The 17,500-nt window shown below is 36.2% G+C and overlaps 1 protein-coding gene across 1 annotated transcript in view; it reads left to right on the top strand.

Annotated features, from left to right (window-relative positions):
* LOC122633821 (suppressor of lurcher protein 1) overlaps positions 1-17,500 on the top strand; it is a 277,955-nt gene that overhangs the window by 29,423 nt on the left and 231,032 nt on the right. Inside the window, exon 2 of the mRNA XM_043822220.1 lies at positions 12,473-12,539. Within this exon, the coding sequence (XP_043678155.1) occupies positions 12,473-12,539 (67 nt within the window). The remainder of the gene's footprint in view (positions 1-12,472; positions 12,540-17,500) is intronic.

Genomic DNA, 17,500 nt, shown 5'->3' with positions numbered 1-17,500 from the left:
GCATAAAACTCCCATCGCTTTTATGAGAAGGTTTTCCACTTTCACGTAGACTACGACGACAACTGCAACGACGACGATGACAACGATGACGACTATATCTCTACTTCTTGCCATATGAATTTGCTTATATATCTTTTTCTTCTGTTTTTTTTTTTTTTTTTATTTATTTTTTATTTCTTTTTTCTTTTTACTTCTTTTATCTTCGTAGATTAAAAAATCGTGAGTGAACGATAAAAGTTTAACTGCACGCAACACGTCCTTTGATTTTTTTTACTTTGAAAAAGTAAAATTACTTGGTAACCCTTTGTAGGTACGTTTCTTTCTTTCTTTCTTTCTTTTTCTTTCTTTTTTTCTTCTCGTCGAGAAAACTCACGTATTTTTATTTTTTTCTTTCATAAAACGTACATCGGCTCTCTCTCATTTTGATAATTTTTTTATTCACGTCAGCGACAACGATACAAAAGGTATCTATTTTTGAACATATTGCGTAATAACCCGAATTTGTATGCTATTCAATCGAGATTAAATAAAATTATTCTGGATATATCGTGAAACAGGATTCGGAAATAACGTTCGAACAGACACGCAACGAGTTCGAAACGATTCGTTGTTGTTATATAATACATAGCATGTATCTGGATAGATACGTGCGCATATACGTATTTGTAAACGATGGATAACGCAGAAATCATTGGACATTTCAGCTTTATTCTCTTACTTTAAACCGCGTATAGGAATATCCGGAACGGTATTGTTCTCCCTAGCAAATAGTAATAGTCAAGCATGCTAGTGGTTTACCACTAACCCGACGATCCCTCTCTCTCTCCCTCTCTTTCTCTCATTCTCTCATTTCCGAAAGCGATATAGTATATTCGAGTAATAAAATTTTTATTACCTCGTACTTATATCCACCCAAAGTGATTTTACGAGACGGAATAACGCCATGAAAAAGAAGTATATAGTACTACAGATAGTACTATCTATTTTTCCTCTTTGACAATTATCATCTATATACTCTCTCTATGTGTATATATATATATATATATATATATACTTTTTTTTTCTTTTTTTTCGAATGATCCATCTGTATAATATTCGCGAAAGGACAAATGTCAAAGTTCAACTTTACACATGTCATTTCTATATTAGTTCCTACAATATTGTCCCGGAGTAACGAGCAGTATCGTGCTTTATTATTCACATTGCAATTTCAGTTAGTTCCCGATTATCCATATAATTGCAGATTATTTCGCGGATGTTCATTACCGGTTTGACCAGGGGCATGAAAATCCGTGGCTTTTCGTGCGGAAGACTCGCGCGGATTCGATTTGGAGCAGGTGTGCTTGCGTTAGCTTTATCGTCTACGGATATTATTCCTAATATAACGAACGTTCTCTTTTCTCTCTCTCTCTCTCTTTTTCTCTTTTTCTCTTTCTCTCTCTCTCTCTCTCTCTCTCTCTCTCTATCTCTTTATCTCTCTTTCTTTCTCACTCTCTCACGCTCTCTATCCACCTCTTGGAATATTAATGTACGCGAGTTCGCATAATCGTGCATATTGCTAGAGCTCTCGAGCATTGTGTATATGTGTACCGAGGACGTTAACGTTTAAATTGGCCAGCACGGATCGAAGATTAGTGTCTCTTTCACGCTTTAATTTTCGTCCGGAGCTTAACGCTCAACGATATCTCGGCACGTTTGCGCCGAGTACTGCTCGTATAAAGCTGCAGCACGAATTTTTCATGCCACTATTTCCTTTCTCTCTCTCTCTCTCTCTCTCTCTCTTTTTTTTTTTGTATGACTCTTCGGTAATTTTTTTTCTCTTTTCTCTTTTATTGTTTTTTCCCCGTCCTTTTTTTTCTCTTTTTTATTTTTGTTATTTTTTTGCCGACATTTTTCGATATTGTTATAATTTCTTTTTTCTTTTTTCTTCTTTGTTTTTTTTTTTTTTGCTTTTCTTCTAATCTCTCACGAAAATCGATAGGAAAAAATGCAAGTCGCAAAAGTGCGAACAACAACGACGTTCTTCAAATGTTAATTAACAATGGTTTCAAGGTTTTTCATAATTCTTCGTATTTCTAAATCACGACATTTACATTTTTTTGCGAAAATTTTGCGAGAGTTCTTCGTCGTTTTGTGGTTTACAGGTGTAGCTAACATTCGTTATATACAGAGAACGAAGAGAGAAAGAGAGAGAGAGAAATGAGTAAAAGCAAAAGGTGAAACTCAATTGTTACAGAAACGAGGCTTATAATCAGCTTTGTAGAACTATATGAGAGAAACGTGAGCACGTATTATTCCTTGTCCTTTTCTTTTTCATATTTGGTTGACGAAGAACGACAGAAGGAAGGAGTGACACCATTTACTACGTGTCTCGTATAAATAACTCCATGCTTCGAGCTGGATTGCCCATAATTTCGTGGATAATGGAAGCAAGCCGATAACCTTGACGCATGATTGATCGCGGCTAACCTTATCCGACGATTAATTCGATATAATTAGTAGGCTAATTGGAATTAATAAGAGGCTAATCATTCGTAAACGTGAAAGTTGTTAATATCGTCGCAATTTGAACTGAAAAATAAAAATAAAAAAAAACAAATACACTTCATTGAACAATAAATGGACGTATAATTATCGAATACAAGGCGTTACCAGTTTCTTCGCCTTTTTTATTTCTTTTGTCTCCTTATTTTACCTATGTATAACATAATCTATAAATAACAGTAAAATAAGTGGAAAAAGAAATGTTGTACGAACGTGAGGCTCATTTAAACGACGATTATTGACGAGTTATATATAATATATATATATATATAAACAATATTTAAGAGCATATATATATTCGTATAACATTTCTTTACCTCGATTCTGAATTTTGTTCCAAATAAAACACGTTGGTGAAGTTTGACGAAAAAAATAAAAAAAAAAAAAGGAAAAAGAGAAAAGAGAAGTGAGACACCCTGAATAATCGTTATCTTGTTTGTTTGAAACGTCGACACGAAGTTTTATGGAATCGATACTCGATTGTTAGTGTATGACCGTGAAGATTACTTTTCTTTTCTCTCTCTCTCTCTCTCTCTCTTTCCCTTTCTTTCATTTATTTTTTCTCTCTTTTATTTTTTTGTAACCTCTTTTTTCTTTCTTTCTTTCTTTCTTTCTTTCTTTCTTTTTTTCTTTAAATTCTTGGTACTGCTTCTACGTTCCTAGAGCGCGACGTTCTGGAAACAGTTTTCTATGGTATTATCTTTTCATTCTTCCCTCCGTGTAAATTTCATTCCACTCTACTTTCCGCTGCATCTCGTTCCTCTCATTCTGTTTTCTTATTCTCCTTTATCTCCGTGGAACATGAAACGTTTTTTCTTTCTTCCTTTCTTTCTTTCAATCTTTCTTTCTTTCTTTCTTTTAGCTTCGTTATTTGGATTGTATGAAACGAACTTTGTCGATAATGAGATTAATGAACGACGGTGGATAATCGTACGAAAGAAATTTATATTACATAATACGATCGGTATATTTCGAATAGAAAAAGTAAAAGAAAAAAAAAAAAGAAACCAAGAAAGAAAAAGATGAAATCTTAATCCATAAGATGGATGGATTGTGAATTTCATCTATTAGATATTTTTTTTCTTTCTCTACTTGTCGGGAAAATCCATGAAAAGAGGGATATAAAGGTCATACGTCGTGATTGTGTTATACCTTTTCATTCGACTCGACGAGAGAAATCGCAAAATAGGAAAGAAAGAGACAGATAAAGAGAAAGTGTGGGGGTAAATCTGAAATGTCACGAACTGGGAAGCTACCAATCGAGAGAAAAAGAGAGAGAGAAAAAAGTATTCGTGCTCGTATGCTCTCTCTCTCTCTCTCTCTCTCTCTCTCTCTCTCTCTCTCTCTCTCTCTTCTATAGCAACGATTTGCTCGTAGTGGTTATGCTTTTATTCATCTGTCGAAAAGGGTGAAAAGTACCGGAAGTAATCGATAGATCGTCGGTATCTACTATCTACCAATGCGTTAACTATAGCAAATATTATTTATCTGTTGGAAAGAAGTTCGAACGGAAAGATAAAGACGTTTCTAAGCGTACTTGCAAAAATATTTTTTCACACGTAATTTCTTCATTTTTTTACTCTCTCTCTCTCTCTCTTTCTTTTTACTTATTCTTTTCTATTCTCCGGTTAAAAAAAAAGAAAGAAAGAGAGAAAAAAAAACCTAACTTCTCTCTCGTTGTCTACGTTTTAATCTCCATCGTTACATCCTCCCGGTAAAAAAAAACTTTGTCCGATAAAAGTCGAGATAACGTCGATTAGATTTTTACGAGCTTAACGATTAAGTTCATTCATAAATAAGGGTGGTTTCTTTGCGAAGCTAATGAAAGTCTCCGACTAGTATCATCATCATAACTATTTCCTTCTCACTTCGCTGATGGCTAGTCATCACCATAGAAGTTAACTCAAGCACTTTCTCTCTTCTTCCACTACTTCTACTTCTTCTACTTCTTCCTCTTCTCCTTCTTCTTCTTCTTCTTCTTCTTCCTCTTCTTCTTCTTCTTCTTCTTATACTCTTTTCGACAGCTACGAAGACGACAAGAAGAAGGAAACTCCAGTCCTCTTTTCCAACGTCCATCCATCTTACCGTAGAGTTCTTCAAACCGTTATTACTGTTTCTCGAGAAAATATCGTTGTGCTCTAAGCGTTGACCTACTATTTTTCTCTGGCAACTGCAAAACCGAAGAAACTCCGTAAAGCACGTGAATGTTTTCAGGATCAATCTGTTGTTGGCCTATATGACTAGCGGAGTAGTAAGACCGTATCTAAACTCGTCTATATGTGGCCGATACTCCCTTTCTCAACTTTACTTCGAAGATATATTACTTTCCAAGATCGTGAGAATACGTACATTATATACTTATATCGATATATGTTTTTGTTTTATATACTTTGATTGATATTTATATATATATATATATATATATATATATATATATATATATATATATAAACATTTTTGTCGTAACAATTCAATTATCATCGATCACAATTTATCGTTACATTTTTTTGTGAGACAGATAAAAGTATTCATATATTAACTGTGATTAGGAAATCAATGTAGTCTCTCTTCTAAGTTACTCCTCTTGCACCTGTGTATCTACACGTGTTCCTTGAAAGCAATCTCACAGGATATAGAATCCTTGTTTCGAACGTACACATATCCTACGTATGTACATACATACATCTGTCGGTCCGAGTAAGGATCACACGTGTGTCCTACGTTACATCTACAGATCACGCGCATGAATACGTCGCGAATCGATACGGATTACATTTAAATAAGTAACTTACGTGTGTAACTACGTAGGTACGTACGTATCTACGTTTCTAAATGAATTGACGATCCAGATAAATCTTCTGATTTCTCTTTTTCTTTTCTTTTTTTTTTTTTTTTTTTTTTTTTAACGCTTGATATCCGTGTTTTCAAAATAAAAATACAAAGAATAAAGGAAAGGAAAAAATGAAGAGCAAGAAGAACAAGAAGAGACGAAACCATGTTCTAAATTAGAAACGAAGAAAGAAATTAATTGATGGTAGAGGATCGTGGTATACGAAATACGATAGGAGAGAACGTTTGTTATATTTTATGGTGAAACATTGATTGTCTCCTGTTGGTTTTCACTATGTTCTCTGTCCGTCTCTATTTGAAGTTCTTGCACTCGGTGAATCTGTTATTTGTGTCTGGTAGTTTCGCATACGTTTCTATGAAAAGAGAGAAAGAGATGAAGTAAGAGAGAGAGAGAGAGAGAGAGAGAGACAGAAAGATATATATATATAGAGAGAGAGACAGAGAAATAGAGAAGAAAAGATAGATAAATCTCTGGCAGATGAGAATGCATCCTCGTGGATAGTCTCGGATCGTTCGCATGGAAGAAACGGTAAAGTTTAATGCTCTGTCTCTTCGTAGCATTGGATAGAATCGTGCATACGTGAAAATGTAAATAACCGTTCGCAGTCGATTCGTGAGTTGATTTCTCGCTCTCCAACAACCACAATATGAAGATAGAAGCTTCGAACAATCGTCCGGAACTGTTAACATTTCAATGTGACCGGTAAATTATTATTGTTGTTATTATTATTATTCTATTACGATATAACGTTTGCTCCTTTCCATGTATACGCATATACATACGTGTTTACTATCATCAAGATAATAGAGATGGATAAATCTATTCGAAAATGTTTTTTCTCTGTTTATCGATATTTCTAAGAAAAACAATGTCATAGTATTGTTACAAAGGTTCAAGTAAGTTTCCTTCGAATTAATGATAATTAAGTCGAAGAGTAGCAAAGTTACTTGGAAACTTATCGTTCTGATAACTTATCTTTCTCGATCGATTTTTAACGCTTTCGCAATTTCGTCGTTCGGAGTTTAACGGTGATAATTAAATAATTAATTAATTTTAAGAGATTTGCTCGACGATAAATACATATATAATATGTATATATATATATTGTATACGCACATACAAATACACATACATATGTACATACACACAGACGTATATCGTTCATATATTATATACGTATATTGTATTGTTCATGTCACATACACACATATATATGTTCGAGCTAAAGGTTATTATAATAATTAACGATAGAGAGCCGAGAGCTTGCAAAGCCTCTCTTCGTCATCCGCTTGAGCGACTAATCGCGAGCGAGCACTTTGGTTGTCGAGCCTGCAACGTTCCGGAAGCGTCGAAGAATATCCTGGCACGTGGCTATATAAACACACCCACCCACAGAGAGAAAGACGAAGAGAGAGAGAGAGAGAGAGAGAGAGAGAGAAGGTAATGAAACGAGGATGGTATGAGACAATGAATCGCGATGGAAGCTCTATGAGTAAAGGCATCTTCGTGAAAGCCTTTCAGCGATCGATCCGCTCACGCAACGAACTTCTCTCTTGTATCCACGTGGACACGTCGAACCTTTCTCGTATGTAATCTCGTAGGTACATGTGAATACTAAAGACGTCAAAGATCGACTGACTCAGACGGAATATCAACCGGTCGTCTGTGATGAAATTGTAAACACGTTTTTATCGTTTGTCCTTTTACCTTATCTATGTACTCATTCGATCTGAAACGCTTTTGTTTACAAAAACATCCCCGAGTCGTTTCTTTTATTTTCTTTTTCTCCAAACGAAGGATAGATCAATATTAATACTAAGTACGTAACGGCGTGAAAAGGAAATGTTTATACTACGGGAACGTTGTATCGTACCTTCAATTATTATTCCATGAGAATTGAATTTTACCTTATACGTATATCCTCTGTACGTACGTGTGTCTAACGAAACCAGTCATAAAACGAATACGCAGCATGCTTCATTAATTAAAAGTATAATAATGGATCTAGCTGGTCTGGGGAAATGATACAAAGGTGTGCTTTTAATTTATGCAGAATAGAGATAAAGAGAGACAAAGAGAATATATGTCTTTTTTGTAACATAATATATATATATATATATATATATATATATATATATATATATATTTCTACGTATGTACGAGAGATGATACATGCACAAAACGTTTTACTTTGGTTGCTTCATTATTAGATATAAATTAATTCTTAAAAAAGAAGAGAAAAGAAAGGGAGAAAGATACATTCTTTGCAATATGTTATAATTTACATGTACTCACGTATTGCATCGTGACGTTTCTTTGTATAATATCTGTAAAGTAGCATTAAACGCACAAGTTTAACGGAGATAAAGAAACTAGCGAAAGAAGAAAGGACTTGATCTCAGAAAGAGATTTCCACTCCTCTTATTTCAAGATCAGCAGAGAATGCCAAGTTTTAATATCGGACAGCTTCTTTTCTTCGTAAGCCGAGTCGTAGGAAGGTTGTTACTGGCTCCTGGCCACTTTGGACAACGAAGAAAACCCCATATAATATTTCCTTTACGTTTTAACACACGCTGTCATTTTCTTCTTTACTCGACACAAAGCTTCAAGAAAAGAGAGAAGGAAAAAAGAGACGAACTGAAAGAGAACCCGAGGACCTAATCTGACGTTTCTGTACACATTGAAGCTTGACAAGGAAACAATGTATGACCGAAAATATATATATATATATATATATATATATATATATATATACATGTATGTACGTATGATGTGTACGTATTTTCTCAATTTCTCTCGTCATTCTTTCTATCTATATTTTTTATGAAACGTCATATTTTCCTGTTTCTTTTCTTTCTTTTCCTTTTCTTTTCCTTTTTCGATATTATACATTCTCAACCACTTAGGAATCTCGAAGAACACGTTCGAGAGATCGTTCAACTGGAAGAGTGAAAAATTTTAATCATGATACATCGTTTCAACCTTACGACTCTCTCGTAAAACTAGTTTCGAAGGTTTTAACGAAGGTAAAAAAGTTCTCTGCGTAAAAAAAAAGAAAAAAAAAAGAAAAAAGAAAAGAAAAAAAAGAACGAGTAAAGCAAAGTTACGTTCTCTATCTCTCTCTCTCTCTCTCTCTATTCTTTTTTTGGATTTTTTCTTTTCTTCTTTTTTATTCTCTCTCTCTCTCTCTCTCTCTCTCTCTCTCTCTCTCTCTCTGTTTTTTTTTATTGTACAAAAGAATCGCTAGGGAAGCGTGCGGAATATCGATTCTTGTTGTTGTTTCGTAAAGTTGCTCGAGCATTTTCGTAAATGTAGAGGGAGAGTAAACGATGTTATCAGGAGGTCGTTCACGAAGCTATACAGTGGCGTTTTGAATCTGCACGGATACGAGATGCGATGCGATAGCCGTGCAAGAGGATACGCTTGCTCGTACGTTCGATTATCGGAAAATACTGATTAAATGATCTCGATAAGGCATCGAACGTTATTATTCGTCGATGTTTCGTAATAACCGTCGAAGAAATTTCGTCGATCGACGGATTGATTTATCGTTAAATATTCGTGACTTATGCTGGTAGAATATTATCTCACAGAAAATTTTTTCAATGATTTTTCGATGATTTTTGAGTAAACCTATCTCCGTGTTCGGCCAAATTGCTGTCCGATAGTTTTCAAATATCGTGTCGGAATAATTGATCACCATCGCCACAACTACCACCATCACTACTACCACCACCACCACTACCATTAATAGCAACAGCAACACCAACAGCATCAGCCTTCAAACTCGTTTGAAATTTGTACTATCTCTCATTAATCTTCACGAATTCCACGTTACATAGTCCCTGGCAAAATCTAATGTATTGTATTTCATTTTCTCTCTCATTAATACTAATTATTCATTTATCGATAGGATTGGAGATTCGGAAGAAAAAAAACAAACAAAAAGAAACAAAAAAAAATTAAGAGAAATGTGTACAATTATCAGCGATAAACGTAAAGTCAATCGGCGGTAGAATGATCTTTTTATTAATACGTATGATGTGTTTGAATAAAGATTGATTCGATTTACTTGTTCTACTTGAATGACTATCTGCAAAAGGCCATCTCAATTTCGAGGTGAAAAAAAGGTTGGACGAATTGTTGAATACCCCCTTTTATACCTTGTACGAACTATAAATGACCACGGAAAAGTAGAAACGTGGCTCGATGGGTAACAATTGGGTAGAAAGAGAGAAAAAGAGAGCCAGAGAGAAAGAGAGAGAGAGAGAGAAAGAAAGGTGGGTACCAATGAAATCGGTATGTACATCTCTCTCTCTCTCTCTCTCTCTCTCTCTCTCTCTCTTTTTTCTCTCTTTCTCTTCCATCGAAACGAGACTCGTATTTTTTCTGGCATTTTGAAATAAAAAGTATTACATCGAAACTTTCGTATCTTTGCTAATTCAAATTTAAGAATTTTCAATGTTTCTGATATTGATATACAATGCTAGAAAGTCTTTTTTTTTTTTTTAATTTCAATTGCCCCTCCTTTTTCTCTCTCGAATTTTTACTATAAAAAAAGAAAAATAGAAAAACAAAAAAGCATTGTTTCAACGTAATAACAATTTGACGAGGACATCGATGCGTTAACAATTCAAATGTTGCGGTGTGTTATGGATGACATACAGGACTTTTTGAAAAACGATACGTCATCGTCGAGCTCCATTGAGAGTTTTCGAGGGGTGTAGGGGGGAAAGGTGTGTGGGGAGAAGGGAGGGTTGAAGAGGGAGAAGAGAGAAAAACTTAATCGCGAAGCTGTGCACAGCTGGCAGTGGTTTTCAGCTTGGTGGAATGAAACGGGGTCACCGATCGCATTGTACTGTTCACAGCGAGAAAGCGGAGGGCTCAAGCACTTCGCAACAATTCATGCACTTTTGACCTTTGCAAACTCGCTCTCTCTCTCTCTCTCTCTCTCTCTCTCTCTCTCTCTCTCTCTCTCTCTCTCCCTCTCTCTGTCTCTTTCTCTTTTTGGCCATGTAACAAGAAAGGCGGCCTAGTTCTTTCTTTCTCGCATACGAGAAGTGACTAATACAATTTTCAAGCATTATCGAAACTATTACATAGCCATAGTTTTATTGCGATGTCTCGTTTTGTTTTGTCGATGTGTATTTTTCAAATATATTTCTGCATGGATTCTTTTTTTTTTTTTTTGATGATAAAAAAAAAAGAAAAATCGCGTATAATTTTATAGAAGAAAATTAATGATCATTCAAATAACAGAACGTGTTAACGAGACAACGTAGAGATATAGATAACGTAATATTGGAGTCCGATCGACAATTTTATCCATGTTGAAGTGTCACCGATCGTTTAACTCCTATGTTCACAGTTAATACAGTTTTGACTTATGATCCTATGGTTGTCTATGATAGCAATCGTCCTGCCTATTTCATGTTATATGGAAAATGAAATTAATACTATGGCAAATTCCCCCTGAGTGTTGTATACCTATCCACCACACACGTATTTGCCTTTTGTTTCCCAAAATTTATTAGCGAAACAACACCTCGACCGACGTCAAATGCTCGTTACCCAAATCTCGTACGTAGTAAGTACATACGTACATACATACATATTTACGTATTATGCGTAACGTTACGCTTTACATTCGGTTGTTACATCAGTGAAAGCCGATTCTCTCGAATTCGTAATATCGACCACTCGTTGCTACTGTTACGTTCCCCGCTAATGCAAAATCTCATTGGAAATTTAATATCGATCTTCGAATCGATCCTCTTTCGTACCTAAATCGTCTGTATTATTGTTACTTAGAGATAACGAAGCGATCGATCGGATGTGAGATCTTTTCCAATTGGATTCTTTCCGCTAGCAAGAAATTCACTCAACGATATTGCACTTTGCCTGTATACGAAGAGAGATGGAGAGAGAGAGAAAGAGAGAGAAAGTTTCGTGGCAATTTCTGATTTTCCAATTGCTTCAGGCAAGCTACGAACTTCTTTTTCTTTTCGTTTTCTCTCTCTCTCTCTCTCTCTCTTTCTCTCTTTCCCTCTCTTTCGCTTCTTTTATCACTATCTTATACGACATTGATCGTATCAAAATATAATACATCTTATTTCTTTCTCCCTCGGTATCGCAGTCATAGCCGGAATAAAATCTCTTTAAGACGGAACCATATAAAAGGAACGTATTCAGGCCCGTGTATCTCGGATTTCTTATTTCAAAATGATGTAGGTACATGAGTAAGGATTTACAGATCCATCGATCCAATTTTCTTGGTATCGAGTAATACCCAAGAAATGTTATTTCCGATACGTGTTTGAAATGATCACAGCTGCGATTTCGAAAGCGTGGAGGTCGTGAACTAAAGACTAGCAGGAGTTTCAGAAATGCTCAGCATAACTGAGAGTCGTGGAACACATACTCGAACTTCGGCACATTTGGCTTATGTACGCGCGAGAACGAGAGAAGGTTCATTTGCTTTCGACGCCGATGGCCAATGGTCTAGCTTGTAGTATGTGCGTATATGTATGTGTGTGTGTATGTGTGACAGGGAGAGAGAAAGGGATTGGCTTACTCTACACGTGTTCACCACGCGTACACTCGATTATACGTCCTAACATCTACGAGTCGATGTTACTCTACCGATCGTTCGAGTTTCCATGCTATTCTCATCCGCGTTGGCTTCGACCATGATTAACAGTGTCCGTTAAGCTCGTCAATTATTTATGACGTAATAACAAAGTAGGATATACGACGAGCAACAGTATATCGTGTGTTCTCCCGACTTTTCATGTCGACGATTATACGGAATAATTATTATGTTAACCTTCCTGTGGCTATATTCGTGCGAAATTGTATGCGTTTATAAAAATAATTCTTGCTCTTTGGAAGAAAAAAAAATAATAATAATGGTGATAATAGAGCTTATTAAATTTTGCATTGTCCATTGGACTTAAACGACGTTATATTTCGATCGATTTTGAACATCGACTATCTCAAACGTGTAACTTTAAATTTTCGTTAATATTTCGTCTAAATCTTTTAACCGGCTTAACAGATTTTTATTTCTTATTTCAGATGCAGAGAGCGGTGCTACTGCTCTGTTGGCTGCCGCTCCTCAACCACTGCCACGCCGTAAATCCAGGTAAACTTAAAGCGTTCGGCCTAGAAACGATTTCCTTCGAAGAAAAGTTCCGTTCGTTAAATTAGATAATTAAGAAGGTCATACGGTTTACGGGAATTATCTTAGAGATAAAACTTACTTCGTAAGATTATGAATTAGTCAAGTTTCGTGATTTACACGAAATTGCATGTTGATGTCTCTTTGAACGATCGTGAAGAAGAAAAAAAAAAGAAAAATAGAACAATTTCTTTTGTAATCAAAACAAAAAAAAAAGAAAAGGAAAAGAAATAGAAAAAAATCGAAAAGGAATGAAATAAAAAAAAAAAATCGAGATGGTAAAAGAAAGAAGAAAATTTTCAAATGGAAATGGAATTGAAGAATTTGATTTGTTCGAGAAGGTGAATCGAGCAGACTGTGTAGTTAATGCGAATCAACGTGCTATGTTAAGCTTTCGTTATCACGCGAACGTATAAGCCACGTTTACATAGTGCATCGGGCTTTAAAGGTATAACGAATGAACGAGTAATGGGGGAGGAGAAATAGCAGCGTTAGGTGTTAGAACGCATTAGTATCCAAGCAACGTGCTGGACAAAAACAGAATGTTAAACCTTCTATCGAAGTGGTCATTATGATCGCATATAGATATTTCTTTACGAATTTCTATCAATACGAAGCATGTGCATATAGGTTGGAATTTATTTCAATCGAAAGTATCTAAACATTTTTGTACTTTATTCTTTTTTTTTTTTTTTTTTTTTTTTAATACACGAACGTGAAGAATTAACGAACGATTTTTCCTAGAAAAAGGATATCTCGCACCGATTATTTAATATTTTTAATTTAAATTATCCTTCGTGATAGAGATACGGTGAAATTTGCTGGCAAATCATGAGGCACACGTGACGCCGATAATTTGTAGTAATGACCACCAACGGTGATTCGTTGCAAGCTCGGTGGTTATACGTCTAACGATCCTCTCAAGGATCTATCGACGTGTAGGTAGAGGTAACTTGTACATACATACATATATATAGTATACTATTAAACCGCGTTCTAGTGTTCCAAGTTTGAAATTCGTAAGAAATCGTCGAGAAATATTTTCTCTTCATTTTAGATTCCATATCGAATCTCGGCCGGTGTGCGCGTTACACGTGCTCTAAATTTTTATCTCCTCGCCACGAAACGATCCGTCATTCCGTAGCGTGAGATAATGTACGTCGGTCGAGATCACGAGTGGACGAGGACTGTAAGTCATGTAACACGTGCTTCGCGATTACGTCGAGGAAACTCGTCGACTTTTACGCTTTCTCTCTCTTTCTCTCTTTCTCTTTCAAAGTCGTAAGGTACTGTAAGCTGTAAAAATCTGGCCGGCTATAGAAAGTTTCTAAGCGAATAGTAGTAGCTAACTCGTAACTTTTGAGAAAAAAAGAAAAAAAAAAAGAAGGAAAGATCGTGATGGATAGGAGGTCGTTATGTTTTTTCTTTTCGAATAGTATAAGCAAGTGTTGCATATAGGAACGTAGGATTTATTTAAAAATAGGAAAGGGAAAAGGAAAGAGAGAGGGGGGAATAGAGAGTGGGAGAGAAGAAAGAGAGATAGAAGAGAAATAGCTCGCTCGTGTGTACAAGTTGTATGGTCGAATAACGTTATACAGAAGTGTATCGCATTTAATTTGGTAGACGGTAAACGGTATTCATTGCTTCTGTCGACATTATTGGACGTGTTACATAGGTACGAGTGCATCGTATGCGTGTTTAACAGCATGGAACGAACACAACCCTCTCTCTCTCTCTCTCTCTCTCTCTCTCTCTCTCTCTCTCTCTCTCTCTCTCTCTCTCTCTCTCTTTCTAGCTCGATGTTGGCACGATAAACGAACGACAGAAATATTCGTCCCGTTTTACTTGCTCCGGTATCAGCGAGTTCACTCTCTCCCTCTCTCTCTCTTTCTCTCTACGAACGCTTAAAATTGTAACGTTACTCGATAAACTCGATAAATTCGTTTCAAGTGGTGAGAGAGAGAAAGAGAGAGATACAAAGTCGACCTTCCTTTGAATTCGTTGGAAAATCCAAACGATTCCTACCAGTTGAAAAGTCTTCAGAATCTAGTCGAAAGTTCTCCATTATGATCTTAAAGTGCCGAAGGAATATGGCTGCCTTCGGTTTATCGGAAGTTTAATAATACTGGGTGTTGAAAGTGGTGAACTTTGATTCGATTCTCTTCTCTTTCTCTTTTTCCTCGTCTCTGTGTCGTTTACTCTCATCTCTTTTTCTCTATCCTTTCGTTTATCCTATTTCTATTCCTTATAGAGGAATATACATACGTCGTTATTTAAATTGACCAGAAATAGATACGAATAAATTTTCTTCGGTAATAACCATAAGATGGAGTTATCGATATATCGAAGAAAAGGATCGATTGGTAGATGGTAGTAGTAAAATTTGTCCGCGGTCGGGGGAAGATCTTTCCGTTTAAGACTCCGAATCAGGATACGAGCATTCCATAAAGTTTAGCGCAACTTAATCCGCAGATTGAAACGCAAAGTACGGGTTTATGTAAAGTCCGTGGTGCATCGAACGCTTACCTCCATGCAATTTGATACTTTCAAGTCGGTGGTAAAAGTACTACTACCGGTAACTACCCTTACGTTGAGTACGGAGTTTCAGGGAACCCACCCTATAGAAGATACGCTATATAAATGTATGTATGTATATATATATATATATACATCGAATGAAGCGGGTGATTACTTGAGAAATCTTTGGAGAAGTAGTAGCAACTCTTTGGATTAGTTAAAACGTATCGATGTTACTTATCCTAACTATATCCTATCTTTCATCTCTAACGTGTAATCTTCTTTAATAGCATACCGTATACGTATTTTCACTTAATAGTAATTACTCGCGAATCTTTTTCAAAGAAAAAAACTATATATATATATATACACCATATTTTCATTTAATAAAAGACACCAATTAAATTATATAAAATGAAGGAAATCAATTTATTATAAATCTTTTTTTATTTTTCTTTTTTTTTCTATTTTTTTTTTCTTTTTTTTTAACATCGGCACACAAAAATTGGAAGAAGAAAGGAATAATATAATGCATCCACCTGAATAAACGTGCACTTCAAGTCATAATAATTTTGAAAATTCCAACATATCGTAGAGGGAGAGAAAGAGAGAGAGAGAGAGAGACAGAGAGAGAGAGAGAGAGAGAAAGAGAGATGAAAGAAGAGAGAGGGAGGAAGGATGGAGCAAAGTAGAAACGATTATGAAAGCAGTTTTCCAAGAGTAGCACTGCCATTCCTTGAGCGCAGTCAAATCGTATGTTTGTATGTAAATAGCCAACGATATGGCTGCGTTTCGCAAAGCGCTTTTCAAGCTTTCCAACTTTAGTGCAAAAGTTTAGAGGCATGTTTGAGAAGCGTTTGGTAAGCTGACGTGCGATGCTTGTTCTTTGTTTTTGTTCTTTTTTTTTTTTTTTTAATCATTTTTTTTCATCTCTCTCCCTCTCTCTCTCCCTTCTTGTTTCTCTTTAGTAAAGCGCGTAGTAACGAGAATACCGTTGATGCTTGCGTTACGAGATCGAGATCGAGATCGAGATTGAGATCGAGATCGAAATCGTGATCGAGCTTAAAGCACATCTTAGTCTGCTGACCCAAGCCTTATCGACCCCATTCAGCGGAACTAGAAAACCGGAGCAATTCAACCGGTTGCCAATCCCCGTGGTTTCATTGTGGGCTCGCACTTCGATTGTTTGACGACCTCACCTTGTTATCCAACTTGCTTGGGGGGAGAGAAAGTTTGTTAGACTCGACCACAGATAGTAATTTCACTGGAGGCGTTAAAGTCATTCATTTTAAATAAGGGAGTTAAATATAACGTAAGCGTCTTTATATCAATCTTTTATTTCTTGGATTTTTCTTTTCTTCTTTTTTTTCTTCCTTCCTTCCTTCCTTCCTTCCTTCCTTCCTTCCTTCCTACAATATCCCGTATAGTCTTAGGAAATACTTTTCCAAACGACAAAAGTCATCCAGTCGAGTGTTTGAAAGTCTCTAAGCACCTTTAAATAAAGAAAAGGATCAAGAACAGGTCTTCCCTCTATCCCAAGAGTCTTTTCCGCTCGTATTGCGAGGACTTTCCCGTATTAGAAGTTGCCAGGAGGGTTGAAGCGTTGACATTGCCGATGGGACTACTATCTGTGAACTTTACACTTGGAGTTGAAGTCTTAGAATATATGAGCTTTTGTGATTTGCTACAATAGAATGCCACCACGTGATGAACTCGTAACGAAGGTTTTTTTTATTAGATATCATTTTAACTCGATTTTATACGAGTAAGGGGAAAAAGTGGAAATAATAATTTTTCGAACGATCCTTTTTTCCATTCTTCTCCCTTCTCGCTCGGTTTCAACGTTTCCTTTTATCAGATATTTAACTCTAACTACTGGAAAGGGAGTTAGGCGTTTTTAGAACGAAAGTTAGGCCGTGCCGATGTTAAGAAAAAATGAAAGAGTTTAGAAAAGACGCTATGTAATAACGTCAGAGAATCCAGCTACGGTAGATTTATCGCGGAAGCATGCAGTGGTTGACGTGACGAGCATGACAACAGGCCCGAAACGACAGCTGGTACATTGCAAATGCATAGATATAGCTATAGTTATATCCAACGATCGGTCCAAGTGTGTTGTTCGCTCGTCTGTCAGTGAGCGAAATTCTCTGTCGTCCGGAAGAAGCTGAGTGTCGTCATGTGAGAGGAAAAATATAACTCCCATTCTGCCTCGTTCCCTTTACTGAAAAAGATTTTCAACGTTGCGTTAAGCAACATTCGTGTAGATCGATACGTTTCGCGTGGTGATTCGCAATACTCTCTCGCCAATAGTGAAACGTCTGCGAAGCAGGGAAACAGTCGTTCCGCGGTAAATCGAGTGGGCGCCATAAAAATTCGCGAGCATGAAGAGAAAGGGAAAGAGAGAGAGA

This window comes from Vespula pensylvanica, chromosome 13 (assembly GCF_014466175.1).
Source record: "Vespula pensylvanica isolate Volc-1 chromosome 13, ASM1446617v1, whole genome shotgun sequence".
Taxonomy (NCBI): Eukaryota; Metazoa; Arthropoda; class Insecta; order Hymenoptera; family Vespidae; genus Vespula; species Vespula pensylvanica.
This window is presented reverse-complemented; position numbering and strand designations above follow the sequence as displayed.